The following is a 14,389-nucleotide window of genomic DNA, read 5'->3' on the forward strand; positions in this document are numbered from 1 at the left end:
GGACACGGGTCTTTGCACCCACCTCTAGTCACCGCACCAGTCAGCGGTACAGATTTTTCTTTACCTTTCACTCGGTACAGGCAAAGCGGGAGTAAAGTTGACAGAGGGTGCAATACAGTGGGGAAGCAAGTCCCATCACAGGCAGAAGGGCCACATGCAAAATGCGAGGACAGAGAAAATAATCCCCAACGGAGAAGGTGTCTTGCTGCAAACACGAGCATTTTTGACAGCAGTCCTCTAGCCAGATCAAAGTTGTATACAGAGGGCACTTTACCCTGTGCCTGCGCATAAGAGTAGGCCCCACTGCTCACCTGCAAACGCAAAGGATTGCTCCACCACACCAGAATCCCTGCCCTCAGCCAAAAGCCTAAATAAGAAAGCCCTCGCTATGCTCAACTTATTTTTCCTTCAAGTAACAGGTTTCTTCACCTCGTATTCCGCCTGACTCTATAGCCAGGAAAAATCATTCCGCGATCCTATCCAAGCGCACTGCACTGTTTTGCTAGGGATCTACACATGATTTTAAAATACTTTCCACGTGATTTTAAAACACTTCATCAAACTTGGCTCTGCCTCACGACTATACTTCAGCACATGCTTAACTTCACCTGCAAACCTAAACAGCAAATCAATGTAGCAAGTGTTTTACTTCCGCCTGTGATTAAATCTGCCCTCAGTCTACGCTCTGCCGAGTCAGTGAATTAAATGAAAGGCTGGAGTCAGGCTCAGGAGAAGAAAGTTAAACTGAGCACGTTCCTCAGAGCGATTGCCCCAGCGCATCCCAGGACCTGCAAGCATCCTCCTCCTGCGCAAAGCGCCTCTGAGCACGACTGGTCAGCAAAAGGAGAGTTTTGAGCGCAGCAAAACACCTAGGATGAGGGCAGGGATGCTCTCCACACGTGAAAGGCAGATGTCGAGGAGAGGAAAGGCTAATTCATACCCCGGCTGCGTCGCCTGCTCCCCCCTCTCTTCTCTCCGGAAGAAACTGCAGAGGCGAACTCTGCCCACAGTACAATCGCCGGAGAGAAGCACAGCAAGCTGCTGACGCTGAAAGAGCAGGATTTCACGAGGAAAGCACCTTCTCTTAGGAAACACAGACTGACTTAATTTTATCCTCCCAGACAATAAGGGGATGTAACTTAGCCTTTTAGAAAACTAATGAGCGCAAGCCAAGGAAGGGATGTTGTGGCTGACTGATGAGCAACTCGGACAGAGTTGTCGATGCCCCAATAAACTGACCTCTCTACTTTTACTGCGACGTACCCACGGAGCTTGGGGGGAGTTAAGTTTCCATCAGTCTCATGTCTGGCAAATGCATCATGCGAGACGAATGAACAGAGATGCGTTTCTGAATAACTCTTCTACCACTGATCTTGCGCTCATTTTTCCCCTGTCCCCAAAAGCTTCAAAATCCTCCACAGCAAAGAGGAGGGAGAGGAAGGCAGCAAAACCCTTCCAGAAAAGCATCTCTCCCCACCAAACGGGACCAATCTGCAGCCGCAGGCAGGCATGGTGGCCTCAGGTACACATTCCCCATGAGCTGCAGGGACGGTTTTGACCAGCTTCTAGTGTTAATGCTCCCAAGGAAGACGGGAAGAAACAGAGAGCGAGATATAAGGAGGAGAGGGTCACTCTGTGCCATCCCCTGTCCCCCTCCCCAGGGGAACTGTGTTATCTGCATGAACACAAAGCACAAACAGGGTCCGATTTTTCACCGTTGAGGACCCGTCTCCACGACGGTCACATCTTTAAGGAGGGCTAGCCTAACAAGGATACCTTCTACAGACATCCTACACATTTCTGCAGTCCCTACGCCTAGCTATTAAGCAGGAGATGCAGGAAAAACTAAAGCACTCGGAAGCCTATTAGGATTTCTACAGAGCCTGGCCACAATCTACTCAAAGCAACGTCGCTCTTAATTAAGGTTCAGTCATGGTTCTAAAAATAAGCGTAACAGATGAGGCCAATCAGAAAGAAGTCGGACCATAATGGCATCAGCTTGATGTGTCTTTCACTGAATCTGTCTTTTTAGGCTCACAGAGCCCTTCTGGTAAATCCTGGGGCAGGAGAGATCTGGAGTAAGCTCTGTTCCTTCACATTTTCGACCGAAAATAAGGAGCATCTTCAGTTTGTGAAATGTGACTGCATGTCATGGAGCTGGGACAACAACACTTCCTCACCCCAAAAAGTGAGTTGCCATCCTCCTCCACATTCCTGTACTCAGATTAAACTCCTCCTAAGTAAAAAAACACTGAAAAGAAAACCCACTTCAGAAAGCTTAGGTCAGATGTGTGAATACAGCTTTTAGTAATTTCAGTCTTGAACCAAAAAAGCCCAGTAAAATATCTGGATCGAGTTCAGCGCTCTAGGCCAGATCAGTCTGGTCTCATTTCTCTTTCAGGCCCCCTTCCCAGTGGCATTGGCAGATGTCACGCATCTGCTTTTGCTTTCCAGCTGATGTATTCAGTTGCTATTTGTTTACTCTGTTTGACAACCATCATTTGGGATGTCTGGATTGCATCCGACCAGGCCTTGAATGCCACGTGAGAGCTGCAGCACAACTGTGAGACAGGTACAGAGCTCCCCAAAGTCTCTCTGGGGCAAGGAAGCAAAGAATCAGAGGCTTCTGCTCAGGTTTCATGACGTTACCATCGCCAGTCCTGGAGGAAAAAGTCTTGATAAACTCCCCACTGGACCACAGTGGAGAAAAGCCCTATGTGAAAGCAGAGATGACAGCCACATGGATGTACGTTTATTTTTATCTACCGTTCCTCTCAACTTCACACGCAGGAAGCAGCCTGTCCCTCTTCCTCCTCCTCTCCCCTGGCCTCAAAGGAAGGGGAGAAAAACCATGCGGAGAGATTATTCGGTGGTTAAACTAAGGCACCTCTTTGGACACTGAGATGACCAAGGGCCCAGCTACGTTTGTCCTGCCAACTCTGATGAGGGATGGGGTGTGGGTGGCTGTGGGTATGCTGAAGCTTCAAGCCCTGCAGTAAAATTTGCCCAGAGTTGGCAGGAGAGTGGAGATGGCTTTTCTTTCCAAGAAATGCTCTCCCCTGGCTGCAGAAGGAAGTGCTGGGAACGCTCAGAGGTGATGGCAGCTGTGAGTCAGTCGCTCCTTAGTTGAACTCATGAACAGTCAAACATTGTAATTAATGATTATTGGTCTTGCACATCACACCTCTGTGTTATCACATTTCTTTGGTAACCCTCAGGCTCTCTTATCCAAGCAAGGGGCATTTATTCCATTTTCCAGGGAAGGAAACAAAGGGCCGGAGAGGTGAAGCGACTTACATAAAATCACCCAACAGGCCTACCGCAGAGTGCAGTGCTAGCAACTGGGCCATGCCCTGCTACTCAATTTTCCATTTGCCCGAGCCTATGCCTGACAGGCAATATTTAGATCGAGGACTTTGCTCTGCACAGTCAAAGAGTCCCCCTGACATTGCCTGATACTAACCAGACACCAGGCTTGAAGAGGAACAGCGGGGCTTTGGTTATTAGTGTGAGAGGTGATGTATACAACCTTCATTCTTGCTGATTACTAGATTCAAGGACTTTGTCCTACTGGGATCTTCTGGCAGGTTTCCTTTTTAACCAAAGCATTCTTAAGTAACCGAGTTAGTGTGATTTAAATTGCGATATAAAGGGTATTTCAGATCTCCGTTTTGAAAAAGTACTTGCTGTCGGGACAGTCTAGCTGCGCCTTTCACACAGGACTGTGAGCACAACAACTGGGAGCCCAGGCAGACCCCGGGCTGGTAATGAGAGCACAGGGAGGCTAGAATGAGAAGCTGGGGAGCACTGGAGGAAAGACCCTCTGCAACACTCCTCTTCTTGCTACAATTCTACTCCGCTTCCTTTATTGGAAAAAGAAGAAAGTTTAGGTATGGAAAAGAGAGAGCTGACCGTATCTTACAGATTGCTTCAGCTTTTATCTTTGAAAAGGACCCAGCTATTTCCTGTCTTCTCCAGACATTCCCATCATCTCTCAGACCACGGGCAGAAAAGTCCACCAGCCAGACCCTCAGGTGGCTTAACCTGCCCATGGCTTTGTAGAAGTCGCAGAGTTGCATTGATTTATCCTCGCTGATGAAGCGGCCCAATGGGCTTAATTCAAATAATTTTTTCTCATTCTTCATTAAGTCAGTAAATTAGTTAAAAAGACAGGAAAACAAGCATAGCTTGGATTCTTTCGCACCCCGATATCGAACACACAGCAACTTGCAACAGGAGAGACTTAGAAACAATGGAAGGAATGTGTTTTCCCAGGCTTGCTCCGTGCTTAGAAGGAACTTGGTGGCTGGCAGCAGAAACACTACCCTGTAAGCCTGATTATCCAAATGTAACGTGGACAATGAGTCACGGCAGGTAACCAAGGGGATTTTCAGGGCAAGTGTTTCAGACCGTAGCTGGATTCTCCTCTGAATCACAGGGACACAAATCAAAGGCAACTCTAATAAACCCAGCACAAAAACACTCACGTAGAAATGATAAACGGCCAAGAAGAACAAGGTCCACTGGGAGCAGTTGTTGCACATGTGTATGTGCGTACACAAATTTGTGTGTGCGGGGGGGGGTGCGTTCTGAACTGGACTGCTTCCTAAAGCACCTCAGGAAAGAAAAGGTAAATTGTACCAACGGGAGCTCAAACCTGCAGATAGTCAGGGGAACTCCTAAGTTACTCCCGTTAGCTGGGAATTCCCCTTCCCACGTTCCCTACAGGGAGCAGGGGTGATAGGTGGCAGTCCTCGCGCGTCTCACCGGGACTTACACCAGTGGAGAAAGTGAAACAGAAAACCTGAAATCTGCCGCGATCCAACACTATTCCAACCGCAGAACCTCTCACACACCCGTCCCCTCCCTCGCAGAAGCTTTGAACCGTTCCAGTAACAATCATTTTGGTAAAAGACACCCCTGCATCTGGATTTCTAGACCCAGTTCTTCTCTGCTTCTCGTCTCAGACCGCCCGTTACAGCCGGGCAGAGCTGTAATAACACGCGACTGCACTGGCTGGCAGCGCCGCCCCTGCCTTGTTTATTTTGCGCAGCCGAGGAAATGAGGCAAGCTTCAGTGAGTAACTGCTGACTGTACGCTCCGGGGGTAAACTGAAGTCTGGTGTAGTGCCACTCCTTTCCATAGATGCTCAGCCGCAACATCTGAGACACCAGTCCTGAGGTCTGGCTTTCCCCTTTGACTGAGGACACTCTTTCACCACCCTCAGCTTCAGAGACTGACAACTGACAGCTCATCACCTTTGTCGCCTTGGGCACGTTTACCGAAAGTAAACAAGCACTGGAATTGCACTCACGGGTAGCAGCCTTTGCTGTGGCTCTGAGTCTGAAATACCCTCCCACACTCCAAGTCTTTTATACATTAAGGCGACTTCCTGTTTGTAACCAAAGCTTCAACCCAAGTTAAACCACTGAGATACGCAGACAAGGCCTCCAACACTGCCGGAAAAGTGAAGCAAAAAATTGGCTCTGCATCCAAAGACAAATTAATCCAAGTGAAATGCTGAACTTTGGAGCTTCTGTACAGATCTGCCGTGAGATCTGCAGGCAAGCAGGGCTTATAGCAAGCATATCCTGAATAAATTACTGATTTAAAAAGGAGGTGGATTCATGCGAACCTCCTTCCCAAATTCACTGTGGGTCACATACTCTGAGGACTGCACAGTCCCACACCCTAATCACAGATAAATCTCTCCCCGATAAAAGTAGCTTGAGGGGAGAATTCAGCGATAAAATCCGCTCCGTCTTGGGAGAAGATCATTTATAGTGCAAATCCTCAGCTGGAAGAAAGCAATACAAACTCAGGGAGGTTATACAAATGAACACCTGCTGAAGAGCTGAGCCTTTTCCTCCTCCTTTTGCAGCCATTCCTGCTGCTGAGGGACAGCACCTGTAACCGCCTGCAGTGGCTCAAAGCTGGAGCAACTCCACGAAGGGCAGTGGGTTTACTCCAGAAGTTCATCCTTGCTGATTAGATCAGAACGCGACTCCACGTGTCCTGCATGCCCTTTTCTCAGCTGCTTAGCGATAGAGGTTGGGCCAGATTTCCTCTGGCTGTCAGAAATCAACGTAGCTTCTTGACTTCATGTAAGTCAAGGTCTGGCCTGAATGCAATTTTGTCCATAAAAGCCACTGCTTAGACTTCATGGTGCAATTCTCAGAAGACTGAGACAGAAAAACCTACCAGATCACCAGATCATCCAGATTACCATCTGACTGACGCGAGATGCTCTTCTGATGCCAGCGAAAGCTTTGCCTGAGTAAACATGGTAGGATTTGGCCCTAAACTGCACGCACAGGACAAGGAAACCGGTTTTTGCCACAATGCTGGTAAACCCAGTGCAGAAGCCAACTTCTGAGAGCGTTTAAGCATTTAAAAACACAGATAGGCGCTCAGCAGGATTGTCACGAATGCCAAACTCCCAATGGAGCGCAGAATCAAAAGAAGCCACGCGGTTTTGGAAAGCCAAGCAGCTAAACCTGGGAAGTTACTCCAGGCTTACATGAGTGCTGTGGAGATACTCTGGTCCCACATCTCTGATGGCGACCTTTACCACGGCTGACATAGTTTTTGAGGAGAACGGACACCTCTTCTAGGATCCCTTCCCAGGGAGTCACCCCCACCTGCAGCCAGAGCAACGCGTTTACACACAGCCCTATGTAAACGTGACGACACCAGCAAAGCTGATGCTTCATTTAAGGCCCAAGAGGTCAGTTCCTTTCATTTCCCTGGCAGCATGCCAGAGGCAAGCAAACCAGGAAAAAGGTGGGCGTGAGGCTACAAAATTGTCCTGAACCACTTCCACCTCCTGATGCTGCAGGTGCTAAGGATTCACAGCGCTCCAGAACTGACAGTGCTACCGCCCTCGCAAGAGGAAGTGGCATTTGCCCGCTGCTCTCCAAGAACAGCAACCACAGAACACGCACAGCCAATGGAGACACAAATACGCAAGTTCTCACCTCGTCTTCAGCCTAAACTTAACTCCTCCTGACCATGGGGCTTTGCTGGGCTGAAAGTCAGTGGTCACGCAGTCTGGGCTGAGCGGGTTGGAAGACAGAAGGTCAGTGCGTCCCTTTGCTGCATAAGTGTCCCTGTCAAAAGAAGTAAAGGCCATGTCAACATCAACACACAAAAGAGTCCTTGTATGTCCAATGTTTTTAGTCCATGTTTAAAAAGCATTTAAAAAATAACAAGGCAATATATAGACCCAGGAGACAAAGCGGGGGCATCAGTCTTGTGTTTAAAACGTCCAAAGAAAACGGCATGGAACGCCACTTGTGTCCCTCTTCTTCTCTGTCATTGCCCAAGCAGGCTAAAAGAGTGAGATTTTGCTCTCCTTTATAGGTGGGCAGTGTTCAGCCCTTCAGAGTGCCCCTCACAACCACTGTACGGGAGCCGCACAATACTGCAGCCCTGATTTTCAGCACGCAGGAAAGAGATCAGCTGCAGCATCCACGGCATAGAATTCATTACCCGAATCTGTGTTCTGGGACTCAAAATCCCTAAGTGTTAAGTTCAGGGGCTCCACTGCGGGATGTGCCCTATCCTCATGTAATCACCTTATGAGATCTTAGAGAACGCTCCAAACAGACAAGAGAGAAGCTGAGAGAAAGGCAAGGCTGTCTGCATCTCCAGATTGCAAACTGAGGCCTCAGAAGGGAAAGTGATTGATCGCAGTCAACCTGGGAGGCTGTGTTACAGCCGAGGGCTGCTGTGCTCCCTTATTTCTGAGGCAAGGCTCTTGACCGGAGCGGATTCAGGAAACCTGTTCCACGGGGAGCCCTAAACCCAAAGAAACACGGTTCCCGCTGCATCAAGGCTGCAGGACAAAAGGAACAACTCGCGCCACTGCAAAGCGAGTGATCTTATGCTGCCAGGCAATGCCTGTCCACACAGTGACAGCAAGGATAAGAAGTCTATTCCCCCCTTTACCGGTATTTTCACAAAGTTAGCAAACAAATATTTACCCTGCTTTATCACACGCGTGCGGAAGTCACCCAGCCGTCGTGTAACTATGGCTTCAGCTCCTTCCTTCCCGCAGGCACAGGAGAGCCTCAGACTATCCAGTATTCTCATTTGCTACCATTTTTGGCATTGAAATGTGGGACAGCTTCGAAATTTCTGCTAGTTAAAGGAACCCCCACGCTGCATAAAAGCGGGTATGAAAGGACCCCCTCCGTGCCTCTCTGCCCACAGCGGGCTGTGGTGCGAGGTGCGCTGTAATTGCCTCTTGTTGTGCGCTTAGCGGGCTGCAGGCTGAGCGCACATGCCAGCGTCGGGGGCTTTGGATAGCTGAGATGGCTTGGATGCCATTCCGGTGAGAGGCCGGCCGTCTTTGTGTCCGGCTCGGTCCTCCCCCACGCTCCCTCCCCAAGCCCCCACGTGCCAGGCAGGAATGTTAAGCCTCACATTGCGGATGAGATATACCAGGGAAGCGCAGCAGCACTTTCACCTAGATTAGGGAAATGGACTGGTCCGCAACAGCCTTTTCGCTCGCCTTGCTTATCTTCATCCGAATTTGACCCCAAATCCTGCTTGAGCTGCCTTTTCTTTCCATGCACCTAATCCCGCGCGCTGCTTTGTCTCTGCCACCCCCTCTCCTCTCTGTGTAAACCTTGCTCGGTGCCACTTGGAGGGATTATGACCTGGGTTCACTCTCTCTGCTGAACCGAACGGAACGAGTCAGGCATTTGGACAGCAGGCCATCACACACTCACCACCTGCAGCTACAAAAGCAGGAGAAGCCACTCACTAAACGAAAAAGATCCCCCGGCCTGCCCCAGCGCCAGCCTTGTTGTATACCGGGAGCAGAACCTCCCTTCAGCCGCACCCGCAAAGTGCCAAAACCAGAAAGGGCTCCAGTGCTCTTCTCTTACAACGGTCACCATGGAAAAGTCCCAATTTTTAGAGGAGGAGATTTCATTGCAAGACAGCGAAAAGATAGGAGAGCTGCTGCAGACAAAAGGAGACTTTAAAAGACTGTACATACCCAATTTCCGTACACAATTATGTAAGTAAAGCATGTTATTGCTGCAGTGTTCAGAGGACAAAGCCCCACTGTGTAAGGCATTGTACCGAAATACAGCAAAGATGCTCCCGGCCACAGAGAACCGCACTCCTGCCCCTACGACGCAGCCCAGGAGAGATTTCTGTGACAAGAGGCCACAGGAAGCCCCTGGGAGCGCTGAAGCACAGCTCCAACCAGCGGTGAGGCTCCTGCTGAAGCCAAACGAGGTGTCCCGCTGACAGCGTCGCGGCAGGATCCCGTTAGAGGGGAAAGAGTCTCAGCAGAGGCCCTCCTCTTACCTCCAGGGCAAATCCTGACCTGCCTGCTCAGGCTCCGCTTCCCATACAGGGAACTAAGATCCCTCACGCCCCTTGGGCTTCCTAACGGGGCCCTAACGGGAAGATGCAGTTTACTCGGAGATCCCACACAGCGAGTGTCATGCTGGGGTGACACAATCTTAGTTTAAAGGGGAAATCAGGCATTTGGTTGTAATCATACCTCCCTCATCGACTTCGCGTGACCCTTGCATGAGCAAGAACTGATGGCTCAATACTGAGCTGGCCCAGCAGTCTTTTTGGAGAAGCGCTGATGCCCGGGGCTCCTGCTTGTTTTGAGTGGTACGCTGGGTACTCAGCCCTTTCGAAAAGAGCATCTGGATGTCCTAAAGCGTCGCTGACGGCCACCGTGCTATAACCCTCATCGCCACACAGGCACGCTTACAAACTCAAGGCGATTTCTTTGAGATGGTCCTGACAGTGCTGCTTCAACCTGTTTAAAAGCAGGTAACTGACACAGTAGGAGGGTATTTTTCCCATGTTCATAGGAGACGGCTCAGGATCAGCACCGACGACTCACCGAGAGCAGAGCTAAGTCCTAACCTCCCTACTCCTTCCCTAAACGGCAGACTCTGGCTCTCCCACTCTACAGAAGAGATGTAGTCCGGCAGTGGAGTAAAGTTGCTCTCGCCTTCCCTCCAGTCAACTATCTCAGGAGTAACAAGCACAATATTTAGGACTGGAAAATTGCCCCTGTGCCAAATACATAAAAAAGAACGATCAGCCGCCTGAGAAACTGATACAAAGGAGTAGGCGCATATGGTTTCCTCATCACCACAGCCTAGCGATCTTGCAGCACTTTAGCTCTTCTTTTTTTTTTCCTACTCCCCCCCCCAAACCAAAACCAGCTTTTCAAACATCTTAAGAAAGCAAAAGACACCACAGGCGAAATTCTGCTGCGAGCAGAGCTTTCTGCACATGTTATTTCCAAGCATTCCCCCGACACGGATCCACACTGATCCAAACTTCACAATCAGCAGCTAAAAGCAGCAGGAGGGTACACAGCTTGGGTGTTTCTCCTCCTACCGGGAAAAACCCTGCTTGCCAGCGTGCGTAACTTAGGGGTTTACCCCACAGAGACAAAGGAACGTTAATTAGCGTCTGCATGGGCTCCAGGGCTGTTGTTTTGGGGTAAGAAGGAAAACGCGAAGGAGTTTTTCCGAGGTTCTTGAAAAACTACAATTCCTGAGCTCCACGTGGAACGAGCGGGCTCACACTGAAGACTTGTAAGACAGTCTATATATACTCCACCATTAGCCAAGCCTGGCGGGGAACGTGCGAGATAAGGATGTTCCCACCAATCAAGCACGCACACCTCGGTCGAGCGACCTGACTGCTTATCCTGGAAGATATTCTAAGACATTTCTCAATTATTTTCGAAGCTCAGCCTAACGATCAGGAACGTACCAGCCTCTAAAAAGATATAATTGCTTTAACTTTCAAATGGAAACGGTCACCTCAGCGCAGAGCAGCTGTCAAGGGCCTACCTTATGTCTTGACTGTCACTAGACACGCTTTTCCTTGAGCGCAATCTTCCTCCCAAACCCGGAGCTCTCCGCGGCTCAGCACAGCGGGCGCCGTTCTCTGCAGCTCCACTCAGCCCACGGGGACTGTCCTTAAGGTCAGGGCCGCATTTTATTTAGGGATGTTGTGAGGTGCCTCACAACTGCATAGCTAAAAAGTATCCCTGGCAAGGAGTGGCCTGCAGTTGTTCTTTTTGTTATCGTGCTGTTTCTAAAGTTCACAAACGGGAGACAGGAAACCTAGCGCAGTCTATTTAAAACTCTTAAGCCTCCCACCTGAAGCTGGCAGCTGCCTCTGAAATCCTTCCTTTTCTGCAAAGTTCCTGCTTAATTGTGAAATGTTATTTATACTTCTTGCTGCTTCCATGGTGCCTTTGGTATTTAATGCCACACATGTTAATGGCTAGCTGTACAAAGGCACTCTGCTCAGCTTTTCCCGCATCTAAAAATATGACCTGTTTGTTTTTTTCTTGATGCTTGCTTGACCAACAGCGAAAGAATCCAGCGCTACAGATGAAAGCCATATTTTTAAGAGGGAGGAACCTACACTCAGCTAAAGTCCAATATTAAGGACCAGTAGAAGTAGCCTGGTCTTCAAAAGTTTCCACCGTCTTGCAGTTTCAGTCACTTCTGCATCAGCTGGGGGCTCCAGCTTTAGGAGGAAGAGGCAGCATCTCTCGGCCCACGCTGCAGCGTCTCCTCTGCAGTTCTCGCGCTGCCTCCTGCTTTTCTAAACAACACGTCTGCCAAGGGTTTCCCCATCTTTTACTACTCTCCTCAAAGCTCTCCAAGGAAGCACGCGTGGCCTTACTTCATATGACTCCTTAATCAACTCCCTCTAAGTCTTGTTTGTCTACTCCTGTCACCCGATGCCTTGAGTCCTTCCCCGGCCACCACGATCCCTACAGAACTCGTTCAACGTTTGAGAGAGACCCTTTGCTTCGGACCATAAATAACTGTGACCTCCTCTGGCAGCTTTATCTGCCTCCTGCGCTGACCTCCCGTTACCTGCATACTTGAAACATTTCTTAGCGTTTATCTTAACCTTTTGGGCACTTGGCTCTTCTTTCTCACCTTTTTCTGTTTCCCTTATCGTTATTTATACTCTCCACATTCCATCCGGCCGTTTCTCATGCTGCTGAGGTTTTACGTTTCTGCTCAGCGCGCTCAGCACCTCGCCAAGCCTCTTTGCCAGACATTACGCACCAGCTGCGGTCTCTCTCTGTGCACTCCTTTGCATCACAGCCGCATTTTCCTAATTCAAGGCCTAGTCCATAGGCGCAGGGCATGCGCCTGCCCATCGGATCCCCCACCAATAACGTCTGAAGCTGTTGACTGAAACAGGCAGGCTTTGTAGAGATATCGACCTCAAAGAATTAAACTCCAAGTTTCACGAAAATAGTTACCACAGTAAGGGAAACAGCATAAATCATTGCTCTCCCTGAGGAAAAGGTGCAGTGGGAGCTCAGCCATCTGACTAAATCCCCAAAGCGGAGAAAGATATTGCCTAGGAGAGCCACAGAACAGCAGACTTCTGAAGTTCTTCTGCTCACAGCATTTGCTTTCTAGCAAACTTCCCTTACGTTTCTTCTATCTGCATTAGCGTCTCACACTCTGCTTTACTTCTTAGCTGTCCACAGTTCCAGGTATGAGTCTCGGATAGGGCTGAGATCACCCATAAACAGCACCTGGAACTAGGTTAAATTATTAAAGGTTTTTTTAATCTCTCCATAGTGGCTATTTTTCTAATGGTCTCACTTCTTGGAGTCGTGATTACTTATTTTAAACTAATGCCAGGTTTCCTGCCACGGTAATAGATCTAAGTCCTACACGATCAAAACCGCAAATAGTAATAGGTCTAGTAATTTTTAATGTCTCATTATTGCTAAAGGTTATTCCTACAAGGGAGGATGGAGCTTAAATTCTGTTCGTTAAATCATTTGGGATTGACAGGAGTGTTTAGAAGCAGTATCAGAATCAAAGCCTTTTCCAGAACAGTAACTGCTCACACACTGCAGCATCTCAGACTGGGATTAAAGACAGAACTCCCCTTCCAAGTTCTACAGCGACCTTTAGGCATGTCCTAATATTTCTCCCTTCATCTTAAACCAGAATGTAAGAGGCCACCCTCCTCCACCACAGAAACAGCAAACAGCACAGCACAAACAGAAATAAGGTGAAGCAGCAACAAAGCAGAACTCAGCTCTGATAACCCCGCAAGAAGGGAAACAAAAGGGTTAAGGTCCGTGTTTTATCCTTATGGCACCGGAGTCCGTGTTACATAATGCCTCAGGTCGCCTCGAGATCCCCGTGCAACCAGCCCAAGCTCAGCCTAGTGAGATAAGGACAGTTCGGCAACTTCACCTCTGGCTATCCTCATCCTGCAGCCGGCAGGCCAGCTCTCATCAGCTGACGAGCTGGAATTACGTCTCCTTGTGGATGGAAACGCTGCCTCCGCGACAACCCCCATCTCTCGGCAAAGAGAAAGCCTTTCCGCCTCCTCTCCGCTGCCAAAAGGGGGGCTCCCCCAGGTAGCGCTGCAGGAGGGTAGAGAGCCAGCGCTCATGCCGGGCACTGACCTTTCGCTCTGCGGTGGGCATGCTGCTTTGCAGATCCTGCTGCTCTGCCTGAGGAGAAAAGACCGGACAGCTTACGTATTTCTTATTGTTACCTCCTGTGGCTGGTCCAGAAATAGCCCATAATCCACCTATCTGTCACGCTTAGAGAATCTCCTTTAGCTGAAGTGGAAGCGCCCGGTGCGGGAGAGCACAAGGGCCCGGGTCCCTTTCTGGACAGGGCACACGTGGGGCTTAGCTGACAGTGGCAAGGGCTGCTCAGGTTCAGCAGCAGTTTGTGCCCACGGGACCTCTGAGCCAGAACCAGAGCCAGCTGCGGATGCATAGGCAAAACACTTTTTCCATTCAAAAAATTCTCATATGCTGAAGTGAAACTTTTCCTTGGAGCGTGTGCAGTTTGGACTACGGCTTCTGCTGGGAAATGACTTTCCAGATCCTGAGGAAAATCTCTAATCTGATACTTCGGACGCTCACCTACGATGTGGAAGACCCAGGTTCAAGTCTATGGTCTATTTAGGCAGATAAGGAACTCAAGGCTGTTCCACGGACACCTCGAAATGCAACAGGATGCACCTGTTAAGACCCTTGGCTTTGTTTCAAGCTAATGCAGAGCAAGACAGGTTTTCAGATCTCTGTAAGGCTTACTGAGCACAGAAATCTTCGGATCGAATTAGGGATTTTTCCCGGAGTTCTGCAGCAATACCTAGGTCTTAAGTAGAAACAGTGACTTCCACCTTTTGGATTTGGATGGGGACAGTGAAGCGCAGGAAAAAACAAACAACCCGAAACCATTTAGAGTGCTGCTGGAACTCTGAACGGAGAGGAGAGGGACAGATGAAAACAAATTCCAGGAAATCGGAATATTTACTACACATTTTTGTATCCATCACAGGCACATCTGTGCTGATACCTGTCAAGATAGGCCTACTA

General features: G+C 49.2%; 1 protein-coding gene across 5 annotated transcripts in view; it reads right to left on the reverse strand.

Moving 5' to 3' along the window:
* SHROOM3 (shroom family member 3) overlaps positions 1 to 14,389 on the reverse strand; it is a 167,943-nt gene that overhangs the window by 28,729 nt on the left and 124,825 nt on the right. For all 5 annotated transcript variants that reach the window (XM_009687257.2, XM_068941206.1, XM_068941208.1 and 2 more), the window contains one exon: positions 6,978 to 7,109. In XM_009687257.2, coding sequence (XP_009685552.2) covers positions 6,978 to 7,109 — 132 coding nt within the window. The remainder of the gene's footprint in view (positions 1 to 6,977; positions 7,110 to 14,389) is intronic.

Source organism: Struthio camelus, chromosome 4 (genome assembly GCF_040807025.1).
Source record: "Struthio camelus isolate bStrCam1 chromosome 4, bStrCam1.hap1, whole genome shotgun sequence".
Taxonomy (NCBI): Eukaryota; Metazoa; Chordata; class Aves; order Struthioniformes; family Struthionidae; genus Struthio; species Struthio camelus.